General features: G+C 34.3%; 1 protein-coding gene across 9 annotated transcripts; it reads left to right on the top strand.

Annotated features, from left to right (window-relative positions):
• Positions 1–26: 26 nt before the first annotated feature.
• CCT6B (chaperonin containing TCP1 subunit 6B) lies at positions 27–26,020 on the top strand. 9 transcript variants are annotated; one of them, XR_001599201.2, is made up of 15 exons: positions 28–265; positions 4,165–4,228; positions 4,795–4,929; positions 7,849–8,022; positions 9,737–9,840; positions 13,385–13,495; positions 13,649–13,808; positions 15,310–15,392; positions 15,747–15,843; positions 16,150–16,297; positions 19,654–19,787; positions 21,045–21,147; positions 22,717–22,849; positions 24,941–25,013; positions 25,502–25,531. XR_001599201.2 is itself a non-coding variant. In XM_036223680.1 (14 exons), exons 1-14 carry the CDS (start codon positions 129–131, stop codon positions 25,532–25,534), a joined length of 1,551 nt encoding a protein of 516 aa, XP_036079573.1. In that variant the 5' UTR covers positions 29–128; the 3' UTR covers positions 25,535–26,020. The 9 variants fall into 9 exon arrangements, 6 of the variants coding, with proteins under 6 accessions (XP_016018706.1, XP_036079573.1, XP_016018701.1 ...); XM_036223680.1 differs by lacking the exon at positions 22,717–22,849 and having other exon boundaries at positions 29–265; positions 25,507–26,020; XM_016163215.2 differs by lacking the exon at positions 22,717–22,849 and having other exon boundaries at positions 30–265; positions 25,502–26,020.
• Positions 26,021–27,485: the final 1,465 nt, after the last annotated feature.

Genomic DNA, 27,485 nt, shown 5'->3' with positions numbered 1-27,485 from the left:
GACGTCACTTCCTTTCTGCCCGGGGATTGGCTGAGGTTCTGGAGCGTGAGCCACGGCGCCGGGGTTTCTCCCCGAATCGCGGCTCAGACTGTTTTTGTCGGTTAGGAAGCTCCTTCATCGGTTGGGCTATGGCTGCGATAAAGGCGATAAACTCCAAGGCTGAGGTGGCACGGGCCCAGGCTGCCTTGGCCGTCAATATATGCGCCGCCCGAGGGCTGCAGGATGTGTTGCGTACCAATTTGGGTCCTAAGGGCACCATGAAAATGTGAGACGGCCGTTGGAGCTGCGGTTAGGACGCCGGGGGGTTGTTGGGTGTCGCGACGCGCTCTGAGGCAAACGTTCCGCGAAGGGATTGGAGCGATATAGACAAATTGGTGGGCCTGGTTTCCTTCTTTCGCATACCTGCTCTGAGGTCATCTCTAGCCTGATGGGGGAGGAGGAGAAAAGCCTTCCCAAAGAAAAGGTCCCACGAGTGAATCTGTGGTCTCCCTGCGCCCGCAACCCCGCCCCACCAATTTTTATTAAGGTTCATATGCGATTAGAAAGTCAGTTATTGTAGTGTTTCAAATGAAACTGAAGCCATCTATATCCCCTGTTCTTTGACACTGTATACACTTCGTTTTGTTTGTTTGTTTGTTTTTTGGTGGCGTGTTATAGTGGAGAAGGTGTGGGCTTTGGAACCTGGCTGGGTACAGTTCAAATCCAATGTGCCCTCCTAGCTGTGAGTCCTTAGACAAGTCTTTTGGATGCTCTGTGACTATGGTTCTTTACATCTGTTCATCCGTTCCGCATATATTCATTTAGCGTCATTATTTTCCTCACAAGAGAGTGAGAGGAAGAGGGCAGTGAGGGCAAAATGGTGTAAGGAGAGTCTCAGAGGAATGAGCAAAATAATAATAGTAAAAGAGGGCACTTATGTACTAACAGGGATGCTAGGAACCAAGAGATGACCAATATAGTTTGAATTCTTGAGATTTCGTGGAAATGAATGTCCTAATTTGTGTGTGTATACAAATATACACGCATGCATACACGTAGTTATTACTGAGGAAAGGGTCTTTTTTTTTTTGTCTTTTCCCAATTAAAATAGTGGAATGACATTTATTTTTAAAAATTTTTCTTTCACAGTAGATCTAAGTTTTCAGGTGTGCAACATAGTGATTAGACATTTAGATACCTTATGAAGTGATCCCCCTGTTTGGTACCTGTATGACATCATACATAGTATTATAATATTATTGACTATAGTCTGTATGCTGTACTTTACAACCCTGTGACTTTTTATAGCTGGCAATTTGTGTTTTTTAATCCCTTTCACCTTTTTCATCCTTCCCTCCAACTCCCATCCCCACCCCTAGTCTGGCAAACATTAATTTATTTTCTGGATCTATGAGTGTGTTTCTGTTTTGTTTGCTTTTTTTTTAGATTCAACATATAAGTGAAGTTATGAGGCATTGGTCTTTCTCTTATTTATTTCGCTTAGCATGATAACTCTCTAGGTCCATCCATGTTGTTGCACACTGTAAGATTTCATTTTTTTATGGCTGAGTAATGTTCCATTGTATATAAGTACCACATCTTCTTTATCCATTCATCTATTGACGAACGCTTAGATTGCTTCCATACCTTGGCTGTTGTACTGCAATGAACATAGGAGTGCATATATCGTTTTGAATTAGTGTTCTGGATTTCTTCAGATAAATACTCAGAAGTGGAATTACTGGGTCACCTGGTAGTTCTATATTTATTTATTTATTCAAATTAATTAATTATTTTTATGGTGACATTGGTTAATGAAATCCAATAAGTTTCAGCTCTACATTTTAACAGTAAGGCATATACATATTTACACAGTGTATTCACCTCCTATAGTTAGATTTCTTTTCGTCACCACATATTTGACCCCCTTAACCCTGTCTACCTCCCATCCCTCCTCCCCCCTTCCCTCTGGTATGGTAGTTCTGTTTTTAGTTTTTTTTTGAGGACCTTCTATACTCTTTTCCATAGTGGCTGTGCCATTTTACAGTCCCACCAACAATGCATGAGGGTTCCCTTTTCTCCACATCTTCGCCAATACTTGTTTGTTGATATATTGATGCTAGCCATTCTGACAAGTGTGAGGTGATATCTCATTGTGATTTTAATTTGCATTTCTCCGATGATTAGTGATGCTGAGCATCTGTTCATATGTTATTGGCCATCTATATGTTCTCTAGAAAAATGTCTTTTGAGGTCCTCTGCCCATTTTTTAATTGGATTTTTTTTGGGGGGTGTTAAGTTCTATATGTTCTTTATACATTTTGGATATTAACCCCATTTTTGGATATTAACCCCATTAACCCCTTATTGGATGTATCATTGGTGAGTATCTTCTCCCATTCAGAAGGTTGTATTTTTTGTTTTGTTGATAGTTTCCTTTGCTGTGCAAAACTTTTAGTTTGATGTAGTTTCATTTGTTTTTCTTTTGTTTCCCTTGCCTGAGGAGATAGAGCCACAAAAATTTTGCTAGGAGCAATTTCAGAGAGTTTACTGCCTATGTTTTCTTCTAGAAGTTTTATGGTTTCATGTCTTACATTTAAGGGTTTAATCCATTTCGAATTTATTTTTGTGTATGGTATAAGAAAGTGGTCTAGTTTCATTTTTTTGCGCATATCTGTGCAGTTTTCCCAACACAGTTTATTGAAGGGACCGTCTTTACTCCTTTGTATGTTCTTGCCTCCTTTGTCATAGATTCATTGACCATATAGGCATAGGTTTATTTCTGGGTTCTCTATTCTGTTCCATTGCTCTATGTGCCTGTTTTAATCCAGTACCATGCTGTTTTGATTACTATAGTCTTATGGTATAGTTTGATATCAGGTAGCATGACACCTCCAACTTTTTCCTTGTTTCTCAAGATTGCTTTGGCTGTTTGAGGCCTTTTGTGACTCAGTATAAATTTTAGGATTATTTGCTCTAGTTCTGTGAAAAATGCCATTGGTATTTTGATAGGGATTGCATTAATCCGTAGATTGGGTATTATGGATATTTTAATGATGTGACTTCTTATCCATAAATATCGTATGTGCTTCCATTTATTTGTATTTTCTTCAGTTTCTTTCTTCAGTGTCTTAAAGTTTTCCGAGTACAGGTCTTTTCCCTCTTTGTTTAAATTTATTCCTAGGTATTTAATGCAATTGTAAATGGGATGTCTGATAGTTCATTATTGGTGCATAAAAATGCAATTGATTTCTGAATATTACTTTTGTATCCTACTTTACTGACTATCAATTTTTGTTTCTTTTGCTTGTCTGATTGCTATGGCTAGGACTTCCATGGATGATTATTGGTGCGTTTGAATTCACCAATTGCTGAAGAGAGTAAAGGTCGTCTAGATAGAGCAGGTTCAGGAACAAGATAGCTCAATGTAAATCCAACTGAAACAGAAACAAACGTGATGCATTCAGAGAACCACAAGATTTTTCCACAACATCTCATTTGGTAGACAGGAAAAATAGACAAAAACCAGATGGGGAAATGTCAACTACGTCCTTACTAAATAGTTTGGATTTTTCCTCGAAGGTGATGGAGAACACGAAAATTGTTGAAAGATTTTTTTGTCAGGGAAATGACTGAGTCATATTGCCTTTTAGAAAGATAGTGTAATATGGAGAGTTGATTCAAACTTAGAGATATCTGGATGCTAATAGTCCAGACTACAGGTGATGATGACAGTAGAAATGGAGAGAAGAAGGTAGATTCAAGAGACATTTAGGATATAAAATTGATAGAAGTTGATCTAATAAATATGAAGGATGAGAGAAGAAACTGAGTTGAGTGAATGAATGACATTTTACCAAAATAAAAACCTGCAAGAAATTCACAAATTTGTGGTTTGTAGGCTTCCATGTGCTCTTCTTGACCAAACCACTGTTCATAGCTCATCAACTACTCTTAACCTCATAAACACTCGATGTGGAATAAAATCACCATAGCAGTCCATCTTGGGAGAAGTGATTCTGTGGGCTGTGGATGGTGGTAATTACCATGGTATTTCTTTATGGTACAATGGAAATTTTCCAAGCTCAGTTCCCTATATTAAAGATAGTGGAGTGGCAAGCACTGGGAGTGTCTTGCTTGACTTTTGCCATATGAAATTGGTAACATCACTTTTTTTCTGGACAGGCTTGTTTCTGGTTCAGGTGACATCAAACTCACCAAAGATGGCAATGTACTACTCCATGAGATGGTGAGTTGATGCTGCTGATTTTAATAAACCTTAATAAGCTTTAATTGAGAATATAGTACAGTTCATATATATTTAAACCAAGGCTGTCAGCTAACTACTGCAGTCATGAGTTATGCTTTTGAATTAAACCTTGACAAAAAATATTTTTGGGTGTTTTCAAATCTTTGTATAGTCCAGTTAATAGTTTAAGGATGCTTTCAAATTAGTTACATCTTTTAAAGGCCCTGCATTTATGTTCTTTGTAATCATGGAAAAATAAAAAATCCTGCTGTGATTTTAGTAAATATATTCATCTTTGAGATTAAAGGATGTAATCTAAATTTGGAAATGTCATTGCATTCTAAAGCAAAGACACTTTTATAAAATGCTCGAACTTCATTAGTTCTCAATTTTTAACTTTTGGTCTTGCCATTTATCAAGTATTGACAATATAAAACTTGTGAACTTGTAGAATAAAACATTTCATTTCTTAATTTTACTATTGACTCTCAGGTTCTCTTGTTTTTGGTGGACTATTTCTTTATCTCATTCTCTCTCTTATTTAATCTGTTGCTTGCTTTTTCTAGCAAATTCAACACCCAACAGCTTCCTTGATAGCAAAGGTAGCAACGGCCCAGGATGATATTACAGGCGATGGTACTACTTCAAATGTTTTAATTATTGGGGAGTTACTAAAACAAGCTGATCTTTACATTTCTGAGGTATTAGAATTTTATAGAATTCACATTCATGTGGTACTTTATTTTGAGTGGAAAGTTGTTTTTTTTCCCCTTGTAAAATGGTTTAATTTTAGAGGGCAAAGTCAATATTTGTCAAGATTTTTTGGGATAATTATAAATGAAAATAATAATGAACTTTTTTTTGTCAAAATAATGCCTTTTATTGGAATTATATGCCTCTTTTTAAAATGAAATATTTATGAGATATAGCAAGATAAAAAAATTACCAGTGTACTCATGATTAATAGCCTAAGAAAGGAAACATCATTGATGAAATTGAAACCAAATTATAGTTTAAAAAAAACTGGTGAAAAATTAGTGAAGGGTTTCCACATCGTGAATTTACACACCTTTAGAAACCATCTACTCTAGCCACACTCCTCCATTTACTAGCCTCCAAAATCATCACATACATTTCTACCGCTATGGCTTTGTTCAATCAATATTCTGTTCTTGGCACTACTTATCTGTCTTTAATTAAGTATTTGAATTTTTCCTCTCTTTCAAGGGCCATTTCAGCAAAGCATAACCTAATCAAAGTGTTAAAATTATTACTTCTTTGTGTTTCATTCAGTATTGGGAATTGCCTATTAATTTAGTACCTGCAGCTTATTTTAGTTAGGATGCTTTTGGCTGGAAGCAGTGGAAACTTGACTAAAAGTAATTTAAACAATAAATAAATTATCTCCCATAACAGAATGTAGAGAGATATGTCAGGCTTCTAGGGCTAGTTGATTAAAAAATTTCAATCAGTTATCAAGTACCCAGGTCTCTTAGCTCTTCCACTTACAATGCTGTTTCATCATAAGGTTTATTTCTATTATGACTGTAAGACTGAGGAAATCAGGGCTACCTGCTTCCCTTAGTAACATTCAGTAGGAGAAGACAAGAGAGAACCATTCACACAACTATGGAATATAAATCCTTTTTTTTATATGATTGGGCCAACTTTGGTTTCATGTCCATCCCAAACATAACGGTTTTTAGGGGGAATTTACTTAATCTAATCAGGATCCACTCCTTGAGCTAAGGATAGGGTCAGCTTCCTCTGAAACACTGGAAGAAGAGAGATATCTAAATAAAATTAGGGTTGTGTCAGGAAGAAAGTTCGGAAAGGGGGAGATACTGACAGGTAATGACATAATTATGAAACTGTGTGGCAGTACATCGATAGAACTAGGCACAGGATATGATAGAAACACTGAGGAGAGAGGGATATCCTAAACAATGAGGAAGTACTTCTGAAGGAAACAAGGCCTGGGCTAAAGTTTTAGGACGAGGAGTCAATCAGATGAAAGAATGAGTAAGGAGAATAGCATTTCAGGCAGAAAGAACAACATGAACAAAGGCACAGAGAAGAAAAGAAATGCAGTATGTGTGTAGAGCTACAAGAAATTTTGTGTTGGTGAAGTTTAAAGTGATGTGGACAGTAAGTAGGCTGGAGAAGTAGGTAGATGCCAGATCATGGAGGGCATGTTATATACTAACCAAGAAGAATAATTGGTATAAATATACGAATGAGTGATATGGTCAGATTGGCATTTTAAATATTTGGGGGACAGTTTTAAGGGAGTCAAGACTGGGAGTTTTTAGAGCAGTTTGGGTGAGAAATTGTGAGGTCCTAGACCAAGGAAATGTTTTGAAAATGGTTTATAACAGGCTCTGGAGTCAGGCTTTAAATCCTGGTTCTACCTCTTATTAGGATAGTTATCTAAGGAAAATTACGTTATCCTTTTAAGCCTAAATTTCCTCATCTGTGAAACAGGAATAATAGCATCTACTTCATACTGTTGAGAGGATACAGTTATATATGTAAAGCTCTTTAGAATAGTACCTAGCACAAATGCTCAAATGTCAACTTCTAGAAATTGTTATAGGATTGATGTAAAGGAATGGAGGAAGGGAATAAATAGATCTAGTTCTAACTTTCAGTAAGTCTGTATATTTTCAGAGTAAACAGTACTTTTTTTTAAAAAAATAACATTTTTCTCTCTCAAATAAATATATATGTATATGTGTTTATGTATATGTAGTAATGTACACATGTTTTTCTGAATGGTATAAGAATAAGTTGCAGACATGATGGTCTAAAAATTTATCAGTGTATATTTTTTAAAGCCAAGGGATTATATAATACAGTGTAGTGCTCAAAAACAGAAAATTAATATTAACATTCATATATTGACACAGTGCTAATATCTAATCTGTAGATTTTATTCATTTTATTCAAATTTTATCACTTGTCTCAACAGTATCCTTTATAGCAAAAGAAAATATAGGCTCATGCATTCAGTTGTCATATCTCTTTAGTCTCTTTTAAGCTGGAATAGTTCCTGAACCATCTTTGTGTTTCATGACATTGCTATTTTTAGAGTACAGGCCAGTTATTTTGTAGCAAATCCCTCAATCTGGATTTGTCTGTTTCCTCATGATTAGAGGCAGGTATTGGCAAGAATACTATGGAAGTGCTGTAACATTCTTAATGCATCATATCAGGAGGCATATGATGTTTCTTTGTCTCATTCCTATGATGTTAACTTTGAACATTTTGTGGAACTGGTGTCTTCCACTTTTCTCCAAATCAGTGCTGTTTTTTCCCTCTACAAGGACTCTTTTCTTGTGTCCCTGTTCAGAAGGATACCACATAACAGTGTATCATAATTTTCAAAAATATAAGGATCTTGTAGGTTTTTATACTGGACTTAACAAGTTTTCTCTAAGTTTGAGATTGTTTGAAATATGAAGCACTGAAAAATTACGTTATAGATTATATAATACACTTATATTTAGTGGCACTGATGTCATATTACTTTTTTTAGACATACCTATTAATAGGAGAGGATGGTTACTTTTAATTTGGATGAATTACTTTATAACTTACAGATTTATGTTGTTTAATAGGGCCTGCATCCTAGAATAATAGCTGAAGGATTTGAAGCTGCAAAGAAAAAAGCACTTGAAGTGTTGGAAGAAGTTAAAATTAAAAAAGAGATGAAAAGAGAAATTCTCTTAGATGTGGCTAGAACATCTCTACAAACTAAAGTTCATGCTGAACTGGCTGATGTTTTAACAGAGGTATGTGATTACACTTTTGCATTCAAGAAAGAGTATAACCTGACACTTTTCCTATGAGATAATCGACTATTGCATGTGGTTCTTTAGAAAGTAAAATAAAATATGAAAGACAAATATTTATAGGCTTACTTATAGATTTGATTCTATTGGTCAGAAAAGTATGTATAATTTTTCAAAAGTTTCATATTAAGCTTTTTTTAAAGTTAACTTGAAAGTGGGAGGGGCTGGCTGCTTGCACATCATCCTCTGTGGAAGATGTTGGGGTGCTATACAGGTCTGTTAAACCTAGAGGTCCATATTTATTATGTGAAGTGACATGTGGAGAAGTTGTTTTGGCATTGTGCTATGTAGTTAAGGTTACTACTTTAATGACGCATGATTGATTTGATAGATAATACATCTGGGAAAGGCATATTTGTTTTGTTTACTTCTGAAGGTATAATGTATATAATATTAGGGCAAGATTATGTATTTTGGGAAGCCTTTTATCAAGTGGCTATAGTTTGGTGATATCATTGTTCCTCAGCTTTGCAGTTTCTGAAACTCGAATATATTAGTTTATCAGGAATGATGAGTTTATAAACAAATTCACAAGACATTGACATATAAATTGGAATGCTATCTTACTTTGAGAAACAGATACCAAATGTATTGGAACACCTAAGTTATTTCTGGTCAATCCTGCTTACCCACAGGAAAACCTACTTGGGAATTCAGATTAAGACAGTTTCTTACCAAGCAGAGTCCAAATAATGACTCTGCTGTATTTTCTGCTGTTGGAATACATATATCAAGTGGTGTACAATCTTCATGCTGTCTGGTTAGGACCTTCATTCTCTTTTGGAGTCATGGAAGCTCTGATACTCTCACTCTTCAGTAGTTTTTGTTCTTATGCCCTATTAGGCTCCAAAACCAAACATCATGTTACCTCAGGTAAACTTTTCTAAGATACAGGTTTTTTTTTTTTGTTTTTTGTTTTTTTTGTTTTTTTGCTTTATTCATATTTTAGGATGGTTATACCGTAGCACTTAATTTCTGTAGTCAGTTATTTTTATATTACTTTCTGAGTTAAGCACTAGGGTGTCTTGTTCTATGCTTCTCAAATTGCCTATCCCTGGGAGTATATGGCAGAATAAATGAGACACAGCTTTCTGGAGTGTCAATTTTACTTTGTGATTTGGGGAAAAGCATTATTTTAACACTAAAACAAACACACACATATATAGTAGCATGACATGGAAACTTTTCATGGTAAACACAAGACAAGAATTTCATGTTGTTATAGCCAGCAAATTTGAGCTCTTCTCTTAGGTTATATTTCCTTCTTTTCCATTAAGGTATCCTTTGTTGGAAAAGTTTGAGTAGTGTTGGTATAGTAGAAAGAGCAGTGTTGGGAATTAGAGACCTGAGTACTAGTGCTGGCTCTGCTACTATCATTTAGACCTTGTTTTAAGATCGTAACTCTTTAAAGTCTTAGTTTCCATATCTGTAAAATTAAGCGTTCGGACATGATGATCTATAAAGTCCCTTTAGGCTCAAAAATATCTGTTGGCATTGGTTATTAGTGTCCATGACAAAGTGGTACTCTTTGGCCTTGTGCTATGTTTTAGAGCCTGAACTCTTTATCTGTTTAGTCTGGTGATAAATTACTTGGGCCAGTGGTTTCTTTTAGTAGACCACTAAAATTTATTCTTCTCATTCTCTTCTCTTTTAGGCAGTGGTGGATTCTGTTTTGGCTATTAGAAGACCAGGTTATCCTATTGATCTCTTCATGGTAGAAATCGTGGAGATGAAGCACAAATCAGAAACAGACACAAAGTAAATTATATAAACTTTGAGAATATATGTATTCTAGAATATACGGTTATCTTTAGATATTCTTTCTTTAATTTCATTGGTTACTTTTATTAAACATCAATCTATTCATTTAGCATATATTAATTAGATACTTACCAGAGCCAGTCACTGTTTTAGGTGCTAGGAATGAAAGGTAAACAAAACAGAATTCCTTTCTCTGAGAAGTTTACATTTCTAGATGAAGGAGATAGTAAACAAGTAATATTAAATTCTTTGAAGAGGCTAGAGTAACAGTGTGCGAGCATGCATGTGATTTTAGAGTAGCTAGGAAAGATCATTGTGATAAGAAACTAAACTAGAGAGCTAAGGAGGTCTCTGAAGAAATAAAGGAGCTAGCCATGTGAATATCTGGAAGAAGAGTGTTCTAGGTAGAGAGAAAAATATTGAAGAAACTGAGGCAGAAGTGTGCTGGGGTGTTCCATTGTGCTTGGAACAGACTCAGAGGGAAAAATAGTAAGGCGATAAGGCCACAAAGATAAGATAGGGCAGACAATTAACATCATCTGAGGATGTAGGTGCTCAAAGTCTGTAGCATCTTGTCGATTTAGGACTTAACTCATTTGAAACTTTCTGTTAAGGAAAATTCTAAAAATATATACAAGTAGAGAGAATAGAATAGTAAACTCACATATACTTGTCACTCATCTTTATCCATTTGCAGTATATGGCCAATCTTATTGTCTTTTATATATTCCTCTTTCTTCTTCCTTGCCCCAAATCTGGATAATTTTGAAGCAAATCCAGATAACATATTTCATCTGTAAATACTTTCTTACTTTTGATATGTGTGTATATTATTTATAGAAGTTCTGTTTGGTTCCTTCTTAAGTTTGCCATGTCACTATTTATGTTTTCCTATGCCCTACATATCTTCCCAAACTTACCTTTTAATTTATTTAAACATGTAGCTCATGTCTGATAATTACAATATTTAAAGTTTTGGTTTATCTTATTAATGGTGTTTATTGTTTTTTGCTGGTTCTCACTCAGCGTGCTTTGTTCCTATATGTGCCATTCATCATATTTGAAAAATGGATTTGTAGAAATAATTTGAGATGTAGGATCAAGGTGCCTTTCTGCACAAAGGATTTGAATTTTCTGCTGCAAGGAGCCCAGAGACTATTTTAATTCTATCCCCCTCTCATTTTGAAGTCATTGAAATAAAAGTTCACATTTGCCTGAATTGTCATAAGACTTTATGATAATGGTGCCTGCAGCTGTCTATTTACCTCTTAGAGTTCCTGTTTTCTTTTCAGTTTTGAAAAGAAAATTATTTTGGAGTTCTTTACTATTTTTATAGCTCTCCGGTGTTTTTAAGGTTTCTTTTTTTTCAACCCAGCATAGTTTTTGGTAGTCTGGTTGGTCCAAATTAGCCTACCATTGCTGAGGGCAACAAGTTCTTGATTTATATTTCAAAAATATCTATGTGATTATTGTGTGGGGAATACACTGTGGAGTAGGGTGGGAGGTGCAAGGGCAGAAGTAGGAGACCAGTTAGGAATCTGTTGATATACAGATAAGAAATGAAAATGGTTTAGATCAGGGTATAGACAGAAGGAGCAATAGAATTTGTTGATGGTTCAGCATAGAAAGTGACAGAAACAGAGGAGTCAAAGATGTCTCTTGGATTTTTGCATGAGCAGCTGAAGAAGTGGAGGTGTCATTTCTTGGGATGGAGAAGACGGGAAGAAGCAGGTTTGGGGAAATAAATCAAGAGTTCAGTTTGGGGAATGTTATATTTTAGATACCTATTAGGGATTCATGTGAAAATGTTGAGTAGGGAGTTAGAGAGATGTGTTTGGAGTTCAGAATAGTAGTCTGGACTGCAAATATATATTTGAAAGTCATCAGTATATAGATGACTTAAAGCTATGAGAGTTAATGAGATTGCCTTGGGAAGTAAATGTAGGTAGAGAAAAGAGGACGTTTAAGGTTCGGGAACATTGGGAAACTCCAGTGTTTGGATTTGAGAAGAGGAGGAACATTCAGCAAAGGAGATTGAGAAGGAGTGATCAATGAGAGAGGAGGAAAGCCAAGAGAGACTAGTGTTCCAGAAACTAAAAGAAAGGGTTTCAAGAAGGAGAGAATAATCAGGTATGTTAAGTGCTGCTGAAAGTTTGAGCAAGTTGTTGTGAACTGAGAATTGACCACTAGATTTGGAAAACATTTAGTTTTTCAGTAGCTTTAATAAAAACTGATTCAGTAAAGAGGTAGGAGTGAAAGTCAGATTGAAGGGCTCAAAAGAGAATGGTTAGGGACGAAGTGAAGATGTAAATGTGGACAACTCAGAGGAGTTTAGCTAGAAATCAGGTAGTACTAGAAGGGAATATGGGATGGAGTTGAAGGAGGAGAATCCTTTGTTTTGAAGATGGGAATTATTATGGCAAGTTTGTAGCCTGATGAGAATTCTGTAGGCAGAAAGAATTGATGTGAGGAAACAGGGTATAATGCAGAATCAGAGAGGGGAAGTGGAATACAGTACATGACCGGAGGGGTTATCCTTAGAGAGGAGTACGGACAGTTCATTTGTAGTAATAGGAGGTTCAGATTCCAGTGTAGGTAGATGGTGGAGGTAGGGATGGGACAGTGTTTCTTATTTCTCAAAAAAGCAAGGTCCTTTGCTAAAAGTGAGTCAGGGGAAGAGGAAATGAGATTTGAAGAGTGGAGAATAGTCAATAATTTGTTTCTTTCTAAATAAAATATCTTCACATTAAGTTAGCAGTTGGATTAATCTAGTTAGATTAAAATTTTGAAAACTTTCTTATATTTAACTATTTAAAAAATAATTTCTTTAATGTATAACAAATATTGGTTACGAAAGATTCATAAGTAGAAATACCATTCCCTAATTGGGAATAAACGAATTTTAAGGAGTTATAAAAATATTTACTCTTAAAAGAACATTTGTAAAACAGGAAAAAAGACTGACCCCCATTATCTTATTCCTGACCATCCAAGCATAACCCCATTCTTAGTTTCCTTCCATTTTTTTCTTTTAAATGCCAAGGTGCTTATTTTTAAAAAGAATAGTTATATTTTATATGCAATTTGTAATTCTATTCTTATCAGCTACCCCTGTAAATATTTTTTCATGTTATTACATAGTTGTCATGACTGTGAAATAGTTGGGTCATTATTTTTTGGATAATGCCCTATTGTTGGGCATTTAGGTTAACAATTTTTAGTTGTTCTATATAATTATTTTGAACAAATATTTCTAAGAAACTGATTGTGTGCTTATCTTTCATTACTTGATCAGCTGTGTTATATGTTTGAGCAACAAAATTTAGAGAATAATTTTAGGTTGACATTTCACTGTGACTTAATCACAATGTGTTAAAGTAGATTCTCTTTTCTAATTTGACTAATTATGTGTTAGGATTAAAGTTGGTACAAGGAAACAGTGTGTGCTCTGGCAGTTCTGTTACAACTTTAAGAGTATAATTCTAATTTTATACCAATAGAGTATATATTCAAAGTAAGATTTATTACATATTTTTAATAGATTGATTAGAGGATTAGTTTTGGATCATGGCACCCGTCATCCAGATATGAAGAAGCGAGTAGAAGATGTATTTATACTTACTTGCAATGTGTCACTAGAATATGAAAAAACGTATGTATATCATTTACTCTTATAACCTTTGAAATTGTTTTTTCTAAAAGTTTTTAAAATCTCTTTCTTCTCTCCTAAATGTTTAGTGTAAACTTGCTACCTTTTCTTCTACCCACCATTGCCTTTAGTAGCTTGTTTTTATTAATCTTTTAGAGAGGTGAGCTCTGGTTTCTTTTATAAGACTGCAAAAGAAAAAGAAAACTTGGTAAAAGCTGAAAGAAAATTTATTGAAGATAGAGTACAAAAAATAATAGACCTGAAAGACAAAGTCTGTGCTCAGTCCAACAAAGGATTTGTTGTCATTAATCAAAAGGTGAGAAAGAAAGCTTTATTTTAACTATTTGTAAATGTTCTTCAGTGTTTCTCAAAGTATGATCTGTGAACCCATAGAAGTCCCTAAGACCATTTTAGGGAATTCATGAGGTCAAAACTGTTTTCATAGTATTCATAATAATGCCTTTTAATATTGTGTTGAAATTTGCAATGATGATGTAAAAGCAAGGATAGATAAAACTGCTGATGCCTTAGTAAAATCAAAGCAGTAGCAACAAATTATGCTGGTAGTCATCATATTCTTTATTGCCACTCTACCACATGCTGCCAGTTAATAAAAAGGCAGTTTTGTTTAAGACCGTCTTGTCGAAATGGTAAAATTTATTAATTTTATTAAATTTTGATCCTTAAATATATTTCCTTTTGTAAAATGTGAAGTATGCACAAAACACTTCTGTATCATATCAAAGGAAATGCCTTAAAAAACAAATGCCTTAAAAAACACTTAATTTTCTTGAAGGAAAGTTCTTTTATAATTGAGTTGCAAGCTAAAGGAGCTACTTTTTTCATAGACCGCCATTTTTGCTTGAAGAATGACTGAAGAATCTTTACTTAGACATGGGTATTTGGTAGATTTTTCTCAAAAACGAATGCAGCAGCCCTGTCATTTGAAGGAAAACAACTGGCAATATTTGTTGCCAGTGATAACATTTGAGCCTTCAAACAAAAATTAGAATTTTGGAAAACTTGTATCTGCCACTGTGAGTTTGACAGCTTTCCAAAATTTAAAATACTTTTCTGATAATATTAACGATAATATTAGCAAAAGTGATATTTTCGATATTACATAACTATGAAACATGTCAAAAGCTCTGCCTAACTTAGTGAACCAACATTCTCTGACTAAAAATTCATGATTTAACAAAATTATGCATGAGTAAATAATCAATTTAAAGAACAAGACAGACAAATGGATTTTAATGTGAGAAAGTTTGGAAAGTTCATTGATATGGTTATATATTTACATTGAAATTACTTTAGTTTTGGTATAGTATTAAAGAAGAATATCCACATTTATCTGAAAAAGCTATTAAAATATTCCTTCCTTTCTCAGTGCATATCTCTGTGAGACCAGGTTTTCTTCTTATACTTTAATCAAAACAACATATTGCAACAAATTGAATACAGAAGCAGATATGAGAATTCAGCTGTCATAAGACAGACATTAAAAAGATTTGCAAAGATGTAAAACAGTACCATTACTCTCACTGTATATAATTTTTGGTTTATGAAACTATAGTAAATTTTCGTTAAAAACTGTTATTTATGTTAATGTAAAATGGGTTTATTATATTAAATGGATTAATACTTTAAAGTTTTTCAATTTATAATATGGTAACTATTATAGATACAGCTCACACAAACAAAAGCTGTTTGGGCACTTAACAATTTTTAAGAGTATGAAGCATTGCTGAGATCAAAAAGTTTTAGAACTGCTGGCTTGAAACATGCTTGTAACTTCTGTGCTAATTTGATTATAGGGAATTGATCCGCTTTCCTTAGATATGCTTGCAAAACATGGTATAGTAGCTCTTCGCAGAGCAAAAAGAAGAAATATGGAAAGGTAAGCTTGCAGATAATTATGTATCCTAATTTTATTAGCAGATTGAATTGAAATTATCCCATGCATATTCCTTTTAGCTTACATGTAAACATTGTTGAGCAAAACAGCAGCATATAAATTCTGAATTTTGTTTTTAATTTCAGTAAATAATGGAGCTGTCAAAAATCAAGATTGTTAACTAACCTCAGAACTTTGTTGAAAAACAAGGAAGGTTCTCACCTTCTTGAAACAGATTTTAAAAACAATGCAATACAGTGACAATGCAGTCTTTGTGTTAGATATATTTTCGCTTTTAAGAAATTAGTCTTTATGTTTTCCATAGCCAAAGCTATGTTGACATGTATGTAATTTCAGACTAGCTCTTGCTTGTGGAGGATTGGCTGTGAATTCTCTTGAAGACCTCAGTATAGATTGCTTGGGACATGCTGGTCTTGTACATGAGTATACATTAGTAAGTATTTCTGGGGGAAATAATTGTAAAGTGAACAGTAAACCCTTTTTTTTTTTTTTTTTAATACTAAACCTTTTAATTCAGGTTTTACATTTCGAGGTCTGAATATTTCACAGGTAGATTTTACAATTTATTTATCTAAATGTTTTTTAAGAGTTTAAATAGAACTTAACTACTTTTAACATACATTTAGTTATACATGACAAAAAAATTCACATGAAGATTGGATTCTAATATTATAAACAAAGTCTTGATTTCATAATGACATTGCTTATTAAAATTACATCTTCTTGTATTATCCTTCAGGGTGAAGAAAAGTTCACTTTTATTGAGGATTGTATTAACCCTCGCTCTGTCACCTTACTGGTTAAGGGACCAAATAAACATACTCTCACACAAATCAAGGATGCTGTAAGAGATGGACTTCGTGCCATCAAAAATGCCATTGAAGATGGTAAGCTCTTTTTTTTGTGATGGATATGTACCTATTGTATTTTTAAAGCGGTGATAAATCTATCATGGCATGTATAATATTTTAAAAATATGAGTCATAACTATTCTCTCATTTCACTTTGGACAATTTATACTTTGGATTGTGAAGGTTTTTCCTGGAATAGGCTTAATAGTTTGCTGACCTTTTATTTATTTTATGTTTATGAAATAAAAATGCACTTAATTTAATGCTATCGTATTATATTTTATTTTTAAAACCATGAAAAAAATTTCATATCTTAGAACTCATTTCATTACCTCAGGTGTAATTTAAAGAAATATTAGGAAAAAATATTAGCATTTATTATGTATTGATAATTTATAATGAGCTAAAAGGAGTTAGGATAGATAATAAAAACATGTTTAAAATAGACTAATAAGCACACGAAAGGATGCTTAACATCATTAGTCATGATGAAAATGAAAATCTAAACCACAAAGAGATACCATTTCACATTAAGATGGCTATAGACAAAAAGCTGGAGAATAATAAACGTTGTCAAAAATGTGGAGAAATTGGAACCCTCATACATACTGTTGGAAAATAGTTAGGCAGTTCCTCAGAAAGTTAAACATAGATACTGTACGACCCAGCAAATCAACTCTTAGGTATATATACACAAGAGAGTTGAAAATATATGTCCACACAAAAAGCTTATGTACAAATGTTTACAGAAACATTATTCATGATTGCTAAACAATGGAATCAATCCAAATATTCATTAGCTAATGAATGGAAAAATAAAATCTGGTATATCCATACAGTAGAGTATTATTTGACCACAAAATGGAATAAATACTGATGTATGAGACAACACAGTTGACCTTGAAAATGTTATGCTAAGTGAAAGAACTCAGACATAGAAGGCCGTGTATTATGTGATTCCATTTCTATGAAATATCCAGGAAAGGTTGCCAGAGGCTAGGAGAGGGGGAAGTGGAGAATGATTGCTGATGAGTACAAGTTTGTTTTCTTTCAAATGTTCTGGAATTAAATAGAGATGATGGTTGTAGAACCATGTGACTATACTAAAAACTACTGAAAATATACTTCAAAAGGCTGACTTTTATATTTCAAAAAAATAGAGTAATAAACTTTATAAATAATAGGTCAGATGTATCTGATAAGCAAAAATGTAGATGTGAAATAATGGTAAAGAAGCTGAAATTGAAAATTAGAATGTAGGAAAAAAGAATATAAATACTGTATAGTAAATATAATAGTCACTATACATATTTAAGCTATCAGAATATAAAGAGATACAATCAATTATATAGGTTTCATTATTGAAAAGGAGAATACACATCCATTCCTAAGTTGAAAAATATGGGACTTTCTTTAAGAATCATGCCTCTTTTTTTTGAGTCACTTTTAATAAAAGCTAGCAGCATGTTTTTTTTTTTTTTTTTTTTTAAACAAGATAAACACATCTTGTTTAGGAATGTAGCCTTTGGTAGTTCAACACAATACCTAGAATTTAGAATACATAGAAAATACTACTTTTTAAAATCCCTTCAACTTTGTTTTTTTAAAAATAATTTTATCAAGGTATAATTGACACATATTTAAAGTGTACAACCATGAAACTATCCTCTCAATCAAGATAATGAACATATCTATCACTCCAAAAAGTTACCTTATTGCTTATTGGCAATCTTTCCTTCCTGTCTCTCTCTGTCACCCTTTATTCAGGCAACCATCAGTCTACTTTCTGTTGCTATAGATTAGTTTTCATTTTCTATTATTTTATATGAATAGAATAATGCAGTATGTACCCTTTTTTGGTTTGGCTTCTTTTACTCAGAAAAATAAATAAATTAATTGATGTCATACTTATTAGTCGTTCATTCCATTTTATTGCTAAATAGAATTTTACTGTATGAATATACTACATTCGTTTACCAGTTCGCCTGTTGATGGACATTTGGTTGTTACAGATTTTGGCTATTACAAATAAAGCTGCTATATAGACTTATGCTCTCATTTTGGGTAAGTGCCTAGGGATTCAATGGCTAGGGACTGTATATGCTTAACTTTTTAGAAACTGCCAAACTGTTTGCCAAGTACCATTTTATATTTCCATCAGTAGTGTATGAGTGTTCCAGTTGTTCTGATCCTCTCCCATACTTGATATGGTCAGTCTTTTTAATTTTAGCCATTCTAAAATTTGAAAAACTAAACCGTGGTTTTAATTTGCATTTTTCTAGTGATCATTGATGTTGAACATCTTTGTTGTGCTTGTTTGCTATTCACATACCTTTAGTGAGGTTTCTGTTCAAATCTTTTGCCCTTTTAAAAAATTGAGTTGTTTTCTTATTGTTGAGTTTGAGAGTTCTTTTTATATTCTGGATACAATACTTTTTCAGATATACAATCTGCAAATATTTTCTCCTCTGTGGCTTGTTTGGTTATTCTTTTAGCAGTGTCTTTCAAAGCGAAGTTCTTAATTTTGATAAAGTCTAATTTACCAATATTTTCTATCATAGACTATGCTTTTGGTGTGGTATCTAAGAAATCTTTACTTAGCCCAGGGTTCGCGAAGATTTTCTTCTGTATTTCTTTTAGAAGTATTATAGTCTTAGGTTTTACATTTAGTATATGATTCATTTAAACTTAACTTTTGTATTTGGTGCAAAGTATGGACCTAAGTTGTTGTTGTTGTTTTTTTTTACATGTAGGTATTAAATTGTTCCAGTTCCATTTGTTAAAAAGACTGTCCTTTCACTAAGTTACCTTTGTATCTCTGTCAAAAATCAGTTGTCTTTATTTGTGTGGTTCTATTTATAGGTTCTTTATTTTGTTCCATTAAACTCTTTGTCTAGCTCATTGTTAATATCACTATCTCGATTACTGTAACTTTATAGGTCTTGAAATCAGTAGTGTTAATCCTTCTATTTTGTTGTTTTTCAAGATTTTTTTTTGGTTATTTTAAATCCTTTACATTTCCATATAAATTTTAGAATCAGCCAATTTCTACCAAAAAGACAGCTGGGATTTTGATTGGAATTTCACTGAATTTATAGATCAGTTTGGGAATAATTGAAATCTTAACAATATTGAGTCATGGTATATCTTGATTTGGGTCTTCTTGAATCAGTGTAAGCAGTATTTTGTAATTTTTAGTAGGTTTGTTTGGCACGTCTTTTTCCCCCCTCAGATTTATCCTTTGCATTTTATGTATTTTTATCCTATCATACATGATATTTAAAAAATTTCAATTTCTGATTATCTGTTGTTAATATATAGAAATACAGTTGATTTTGGCATATTTTTTCTATATGGCATGTCTTATCAATCTTTTTCTTCCTTTCCACTAGGTTGTGTGGTTCCAGGAGCTGGTGCAGTTGAAGTGGCAATAGCTGAAGCTCTTGGTACGTACAAGCACAGTATAAAAGGAAGAGCTCGTCTTGGAGTTCAAGCTTTTGCTGATGCCTTACTCATTATTCCTAAGGTACAACTATTCCACTAGCCAAAGAACAATAGATTCGACATAAGATGTTTAGTTATAAATTGCTTATATTATCTAACAACAGAGTACAGGTATTTGTATTTCCTTAAACAATTTCGTCTAAGATATTTTACAGCTAAAGCAGAGAAACTTTTGGGATAACAGCTCAGAATCATTATAGGAATTTAATATAATAGCCAAATTTGCCCTTTGCTTTATTCTCTGAGTTTTAAAAGTTGAAATAACTCCAAAAATTTCCTTCAAAAATGCTTCATGCTTAACTAATAATGATAAAGTTTAGAACTTAAGATTTAATTAGATTTTAAGGTAGACCTTTATTTTGTTGGTGGTATCCAAAGTATTATCACTTTAAATTATGGAAAGTAAGAACTTCAGGCTGTTTAGCACGCTCAAATGCTAGTTTGCATTCCATTGTCATTAGAATTTCTAGAAAAGGAGAGAAACCACATTTTTTCCATGTATCAAGAACTACCATTCTTTTTCCTTTGCCTTAATCTGGTTTTGAACCACGTAGAAGCACAGAAAAGCTTTTTCAAATATGCTGTTACCACAAATTAAAACATTACTAAAAATGCTAGCAAAGTCTCTTTGATAATTGCTTTTAAAATTATTCATAACTTATAGAATCTTTGTGAATCAGAAATCTAATTTTTTCTTTCCCAAAGCAACACTTAGTAATGATCCTGTAGTTGACACAAATTAGTAAGCCCAGTATTTATTTTTTGATACTTTTTTACTCATCAGCTGTTGGTTTGGGACCACTTGGAATTATACCTGGGTTGGAGTCCAGGTATCTTTATCCCTGTTACCACTGGACATGACTCTCCTCATATTGATGAGGTACATAAAGATACTGAAAATATGCAAGTTTCCTTTTGCAGGTGCCCAGGAAAAACTAGAAGATGTGTGGCTAGAAGAGTACCAATCTACTTCTTTCCATGTTTATTGTTTTTAAAATCTTTTGCAAGGAGGGAAATTAATCTAGCGGGGTGGGGACTCTTAATATCCTCAGAATTTAGTGTGATGTGCATAGGGAAAATGTTTAAGTAAATATAAAAAATGCTAGATACACAAAATAATTTTATTTAGATCAAGTGTGAAATTCTTCAAAAGGAGATGATTATTATGGATATGTTTTCACAAGACTAGAGAATACTGCCTTATTTTTTATATTTGATATTCAAATATATATGTGAAGGTATTCCACATATATATTTATTATTGTTTTTATTTCTAAAGGTTCTTGCTCAGAATTCTGGTTATGACCTACAGGATACACTGGTAAAAGTTCAAACTGAGCATTCAGAATCAAAACAACCTGTTGGCATAGATTTGAATACAGGTAAGAAAGTAAAGAAAAATTAGCAGCTTAATAAAAAACGTGGTTATGCTATAGTGACCCAGAACTTAAAGAGTAGAGGTTTGAGTGACTTTAATATTTAAATTTTCGGTACCTTTAGTTTACTTTTGAACTTCTTAAATGAAAGTATTAATTCATTTAAGAAATAGCCATTGAGTGGTTGTTGTTTGACTCTTGGAATTCACACAGAACAAAACAGACAAAAATTTCTTCCTTTGTGAGCTTATGTTGTAGTGGGAAAGGTTAGGCAGTAAACAAATCCTGTTAAGTTCTTTTAGCATTTTTAAAAGTAATAAATTCTATGAAGAAATAAAAGAACAGTATAAGGATGATTGTGTGAATGCTATCATAGGAGGGTAGAGAGGGGGTTTCAATTTAAAGAGGATGGTTGGGGTAGGCCTCATTGAGAATATGTCTATTGAAAAAAAATCAAAGGAAGTTTGAAAGTTAATCGTATGGGGTCCTGGAGAAAGTATCCTAGGCAGAGGGAACGGCCAGTAGATAAGCCAGTTTCTGATATTTTTCAGGAGGAGGAAGGAAGTGAGAGAGATAATAGAAGGTCAGATCATGCAGTCGAAGGAGTTTGACCTTTATTATAGTGGAATAGGGATCAATTTTGAGCAGAGGTGTGACATGGTCTAATTATGTTTAAAAGGATCACTGACTGTTCTGTGGAGATGAGTTAACTGAACAACTGGAAAGTTGGAATTCCCATTAACTGCATTGGAGATGATTGTGGGAAAAGCAGGTTGTGGTGATAGGGAGATCAGCACTGAGTTTGGCAAAGTTAAGTTTGAAGTATCTGTGAACTTTCAAGTAAAATAGACATTTGGATGTATGAATCTGGAGCTCAAGAAAGAGGTCTGAGTTGGAGATAAAAAAAGTCAGAGTCATCAGATTGTGTACAGTTTAAATCCAGAAGACTGAATGAGATCACCTAGAGAATGAGTGTAGAGAGAGAAAAGAAGAATCCAGAACTGAGCCTTTAGTACTCCAACAGTAAGAGCTCAGGGAGGAAGAGGAAGAACCAGCAGAGTAGACAGAAGAAGAGCCACTAGTGCAAATAATAACCAGGTGAGCATGGTGTCCTGGAAGACAAGTGAAGAAAGAGTGATCAGGGAGATAAGGAAGAAATGGCATAGTTACTAGAGGCTTTGTTCATCCCTCTTGCAACCAAATCAAAGTTATGACAGAAACACAGAGCAAACAGCAAGGAGCACTACAACTAGGGAGAGAAATAATTAATCATCCTGCAACTGTAGAAGGTAGGAGGGGGTGAAGATGCGAGGCCGCCCGGTCCCGAATGGCTGAGTGGGACAGAGGCTACTGCAACTGCAGACACCCCTTAAAGGGGCTGTGTCTATGAGCGGACTTTCATGGTGACAGATCTGCTTGCTTTGAGCACCAGCGCTTGGTCAGCTGCTCAAGGGACACCAGGGACTTATAGGGGTAGACTGAGTTGTCAGAGTGTGGGCTGGAGGTAAGGCTTTCTCCTGGGCAGAAGTGCTGGTGTTATCCATTGCTCCTATGTTGAGCCCTCCCCCTTCCCAGTGTGCAGACACAGTGTGGCCATAGCTGAGACATCACCAAACTGGATAAGAGGTCGCTTCGCCCAGAGGATTCCCTGAAACTCTGCCTTCCCCAACACGTGGCCCCACCCAAGCTACAGCCAATTGTATCCTCGGTGAGTCTGGTGTTCCTTGCTGAGCAGCGTCAAGGGTCACACTGGTGGCAGCTGGCCTCGGTTTCTGGTATGGTTTCTTGAGGCAACTATAAGCACAGCATCTGTGGATCGCTTGCTGAATCTTAATAGGTGGCCCCCAAGGAGCACAGGGTGAGGCTAAACTTGGCCTGTATCTGAACACCTCTCAGGACTGTGCTACTGGACACCTACTACACAAAGCCATGCTAATAAGACCAAGAGACTTAGGAGCTTTGCTTAATACATAGAAACAGACACAAAAAGGCAGCCAAAATGGGAAGACAAAGAAATAGAAAGCATATGAGAGAACAGAACAGAGATCTAGGAATAATGGAGTCAAGCAATTTAACATAACAGATGCAGAGTTCAAAACACTGGTTGTAAGGATGCTCAATGAACTTTGGGGAGTAGAAATGAATTCATCTACATGAGAACTTTAACAAAGAGATAAAAACATAAAAATGGAAATGGAAATTGTCAAAAGGAACCAATCAGAAATGAAAAACACATTATCTGAGATGAAAAGTATATTAAATAGAATAAACAGAGTGAATAAAGAAAAAGATCAAATGACCTATATAGAGTATGGGGAAGCCAAGGACACTCAATCAGAATGGCAGGAAAAAAGAAGCCAAGACTATCATAATAATTTAAGGAGCCTGTGGGACACTATTAAATGTAAAAATATCCATGTCATAGGGGTACCAGAAGGAAAACAAGACATTGACGAGCTATTTGAAGGAATAATGATGGAAAACTTCCCTCACCTGGTGAAGGAAATAGGCGTAAAATCCCAGGTAGCTCAGAGAGTCCCAAAAACCAGGAACCCAAAGAGGCCCACACCAAGACACATCATAATTAAAATGCCAAAGGTTAAATACAAAGAGAGAATCTTAAAAGCAGCAGGAGAAAAGCAGTTACCTATAAGGGAGCACCCATAAGACTGGCAGCTGATTTAACAAAAGAAATCATGAAGGAACAGAAGGGCTTGGCACAAAATATTCCACATGATGAAAACCCAGGATCTACAACAAGAATACTTTATCCAGCAAAGCTATCATTTAGAGTTGAGGGACAGATAAAGAGCTTCCCAGACAAAAATAAGCTAAGGGAATTTATCAGCACCAAGTATTATAGTATCATAGGAAATGTTGGAGGGACTTGTTTTAGAAGAAAAAAATGTGTATCAAAAATAAGAATAAAGAATGGTAATCACTACATTCCTATTAACACCTACCTCAAATGGAAAAGAATTAAGTGCTCCAACCAAAGGATAGAGTGACTGAATGGATAAGAAAACAAGACCCCTGCATATGTTGTGAGACTCACTTCAGATTAAAAGACACAGACTAAAAGGAAGGGGATGGAAAAAGATATTGCCTTGATGGACCTAGAGGGTATTGCGTTGAATGAAATGGATCGGATATAGAAAGACAAATATCGATTTCATATGCATGTGGAATATAAAGAACAAAATAAACAACAATAACAAAATCAGAAATAAACCCATAGATACAGAGAATGTTTAGAGGGCTGCTAGATGGGAAGGAGGTTGGGGGACAGCAAAAAAAGGCAAAGGGATTAAGAGGTATCAATGGATATTTACAGAATAGACATGGAGATGTAGACTGTAGCGTGGAGAAGATGGTTAATAATGTTCTAATAAATATGTAAGGGGGAAGAGGGTTACTAGATTTAGTGAGGTGATCACTTTGTGAGTTATGTGGATCTCTGATCACTATGCTGTACAACTGAAACTGGTATATTATTGTATGCCAACTATAATTGAAAAAAAACCTCATTATACAATGTAAATATGAGCAACTAGTTGTCTATTATATTTCAGTAAAACCAAAAAAAAAAGAAGTGGTCAGAAGGGTATGATCAACTGTGTTAAGTGCTACTGATAGATGAGGCCTGCGAATCGACCATTGAATTTGACAATGTGGAGGTCATTGGTGACAGTGACAATAGTAGTTTTGGTGGTATATTAAATATTGTTAGAATATACAACCAATATTAACAGGATATATGAAGACTGTAGTATTAAAATAGTTTATTTTTACTTTGCAGGTGAGCCAATGGTAGCAGCAGATGCAGGAGTTTGGGATAATTATTGTGTGAAAAAACAACTTCTTCATTCTTGGTAAGTTTATATTAATAAAAAGACTTTTAAGGACATATTTGATAACATTAAAAATTTTCTATTATTTTTGCCACTTTACAGTGGAAAAATGGTTGAGTGTATGAAAAGAACATGGTATCCAGTTATTAAGAGACTAACTTATATCCTTTTACATTCCTTTTAACATTTGAGTTCTAACAGTGTAAGTTATAGAAAATATTAATCTTACTATTTATTTGAGAAGGGAAAGAAGGAACTTTACTGAAATAGTACCACATGCATAGTGGGAAAAATCAAATGATGTGCTGGAATATACAATCAGCTTCCACTTTATCAGTGAAGGAATTGAAATAATAATACAAAGGTAATGTTTGTACTTAGGATAGCTTTGTCTCATAAAATCTCACACCAACATCATTGAAGAACAAGGTACCTTTAGCAGCTAAAGGTTGCTTAGGAGGAAAAGATAAAGAGTTTGGCTTTACTCATCCTGTCATCTTTTTCCTCAGTACAGTGATTGCCACGAACATTCTCCTGGTTGATGAAATCATGCGAGCTGGTATGTCTTCTCTCAAAGGGTGACTGAGTTCAAAACCACCTCTTCTAGAAGCTGAGATTTTAACACATCTTATATCCAACTACCATTATATAGCCTGGGCCATTCTTAATTTTTACATAATAAATGAAGTTTATATTTGTTGGTCTCAGCAGTCTCAGAAATATTTCATAAAGGCATAAAGAACACAAATATTTTGACAGTAAAGGAATAATAATGAAAATATTTTTCCCTAAGAGTTCTCCACCCTTTATTGTATGTGTGATGTTGTGATATGATAAGAAATATATATTTGGTCTTCATCACCAGTTCCTAGCACAAGTTCTTCTAAAACCTTTTTAGTTTCCTGAGTGATAGGGGTGATAGGAGCATTTTTTCTTGTAACATTTGGTCTTAGTTCTCAATTCCTGATGTAAGAGCTTCTAAGACCCTGAATCTCTGGAATTAATAAAAATGTCTTTTTGTTTGCTAATGAGCTGACTCTTGATGGGGGCCCCTAGGTAGCTTCAGGATGGGGGCTTCCCACATCCTCTAAACCTCCAGTGAAGGGAGAAGGACTGGAGATTGAGTTACTAATCAATCATGCTTATATGATGAAGCCTCCATAAAAAATTCCTAGACTATGGGGTTTAGAGAACTTCCAGGTTGATGACCACATCCATGTGCCAGGAGGGAGGTGTGCTCCAATCTGGGGACAAAAGCTCCTGTGCTCAGGATCCCTGTGGACCTCTTGCTATGTATCTCTTCATCTGGCTGTTCATCTATATCCTTTCTAATAAAGGATAAACAGGTAATGCAAATTGTTTTCCTGAGTTCTATGAGCTATTCCAGCAAATTATCTAACATGAGGGGAGGGGTTATAGGAACCCCTTATTTGTAGCCAAGTTGGACAGAAATGTGGGTAACATAGAGACACACTACTTTTAATTGTTATCTGAAGTGGGGGGCTGTCTTTGGGGACTGAGCCCTTAATCTGTAGGGTCTGTTCTAACTCTAGGTAGTTACCATCAGATTTGAATTTTAGGACACCCAATTGGTATCTGGTTGGAGGATTGGTTGGTGTGGGAAAACCCCCACACATTTGGTGCTGTGTGTAGAAAAAAGTTTTCCCTTAGTATCCTATTGAGTCTATTATAATTCTTAGACCTTTTAATGAACAAAATATGAAACACAGGTTTTAGAGCACCCAAGTCAATTTCTAATTTACCAGAGGGTATAAATGTAACAGGACAAAATGTTTTTTATTCTCTCTCCGAATTCCTTTAGTAACTTCATGCTGCCACCCTTTCCTTTTATACATATGACATCATTTTGTGAGTATAGCTTTAGGTTTCATCGATACCTGACATTTTATTTTGTATATAGTTCATTATATTTTATCAGGCTTTTTGGTATATATGATCAGTAACTTACGTGACTGTGCTACCTCTGGTACTTCTCAGACTGGATGGTTAGAGCTGTTCTCATCTGGAAAGGTGGGGATTGTTGACACCAACACTGGGAAATAATTATTTTTGGCTTTAATTATTTAATCTTTATTGTTGGCAGCTGTTCTGTATCAGTATTAAAACTAGAATTAATCTGTTGTACTTATTATTATTAGGCTCCTTGTAGTTCATTTCTTTCCATGAATGCAGGTTGACATGAGATTGAAATATGGAAGGTGCATTAACGGAACTTTGGCTTGTTTAGTGCAGCTAGGAGAAGGTTTGTTTAAGAATATAATACCTTAGTCGAAAACCTATAATCTTATAGCCTGTTTTTTTTCCCACTTAAAATTTTGTCAACATCTTTCTAAGTTAATAACCATGCTTCTGAACTATAATTTTTTTATGGTTACATGATATTTTATTATATGGCTATTCTGTAATTTATTTAACTAATTCTGTTTTCATTTTTTTCCCCATTATAAACAAATATCTCCTTTTTTAGCCCCG

The sequence above is a fragment of the Rousettus aegyptiacus genome, unplaced genomic scaffold (assembly GCF_014176215.1).
Source record: "Rousettus aegyptiacus isolate mRouAeg1 unplaced genomic scaffold, mRouAeg1.p scaffold_m13_p_6, whole genome shotgun sequence".
Taxonomy (NCBI): Eukaryota; Metazoa; Chordata; class Mammalia; order Chiroptera; family Pteropodidae; genus Rousettus; species Rousettus aegyptiacus.
The sequence above is the reverse complement of the archived record's forward strand: the minus strand, read 5'-3'. Positions and strand labels throughout refer to the sequence as shown.

Bases quoted from the DNA above. Each gene is read 5' to 3' on its own strand.
- CCT6B (XM_016163215.2), top strand. From the start codon at position 129: ATGGCTGCGATAAAGGCGATAAACTCCAAGGCTGAGGTGGCACGGGCC. The intron at 15,393-15,746 runs GTAAGCTTGCAG...ATGTAATTTCAG, and splicing joins AAAAGAAGAAATATGGAAAG to ACTAGCTCTTGCTTGTGGAG. The intron at 15,844-16,149 runs GTAAGTATTTCT...ATTATCCTTCAG, and splicing joins TTGTACATGAGTATACATTA to GGTGAAGAAAAGTTCACTTT.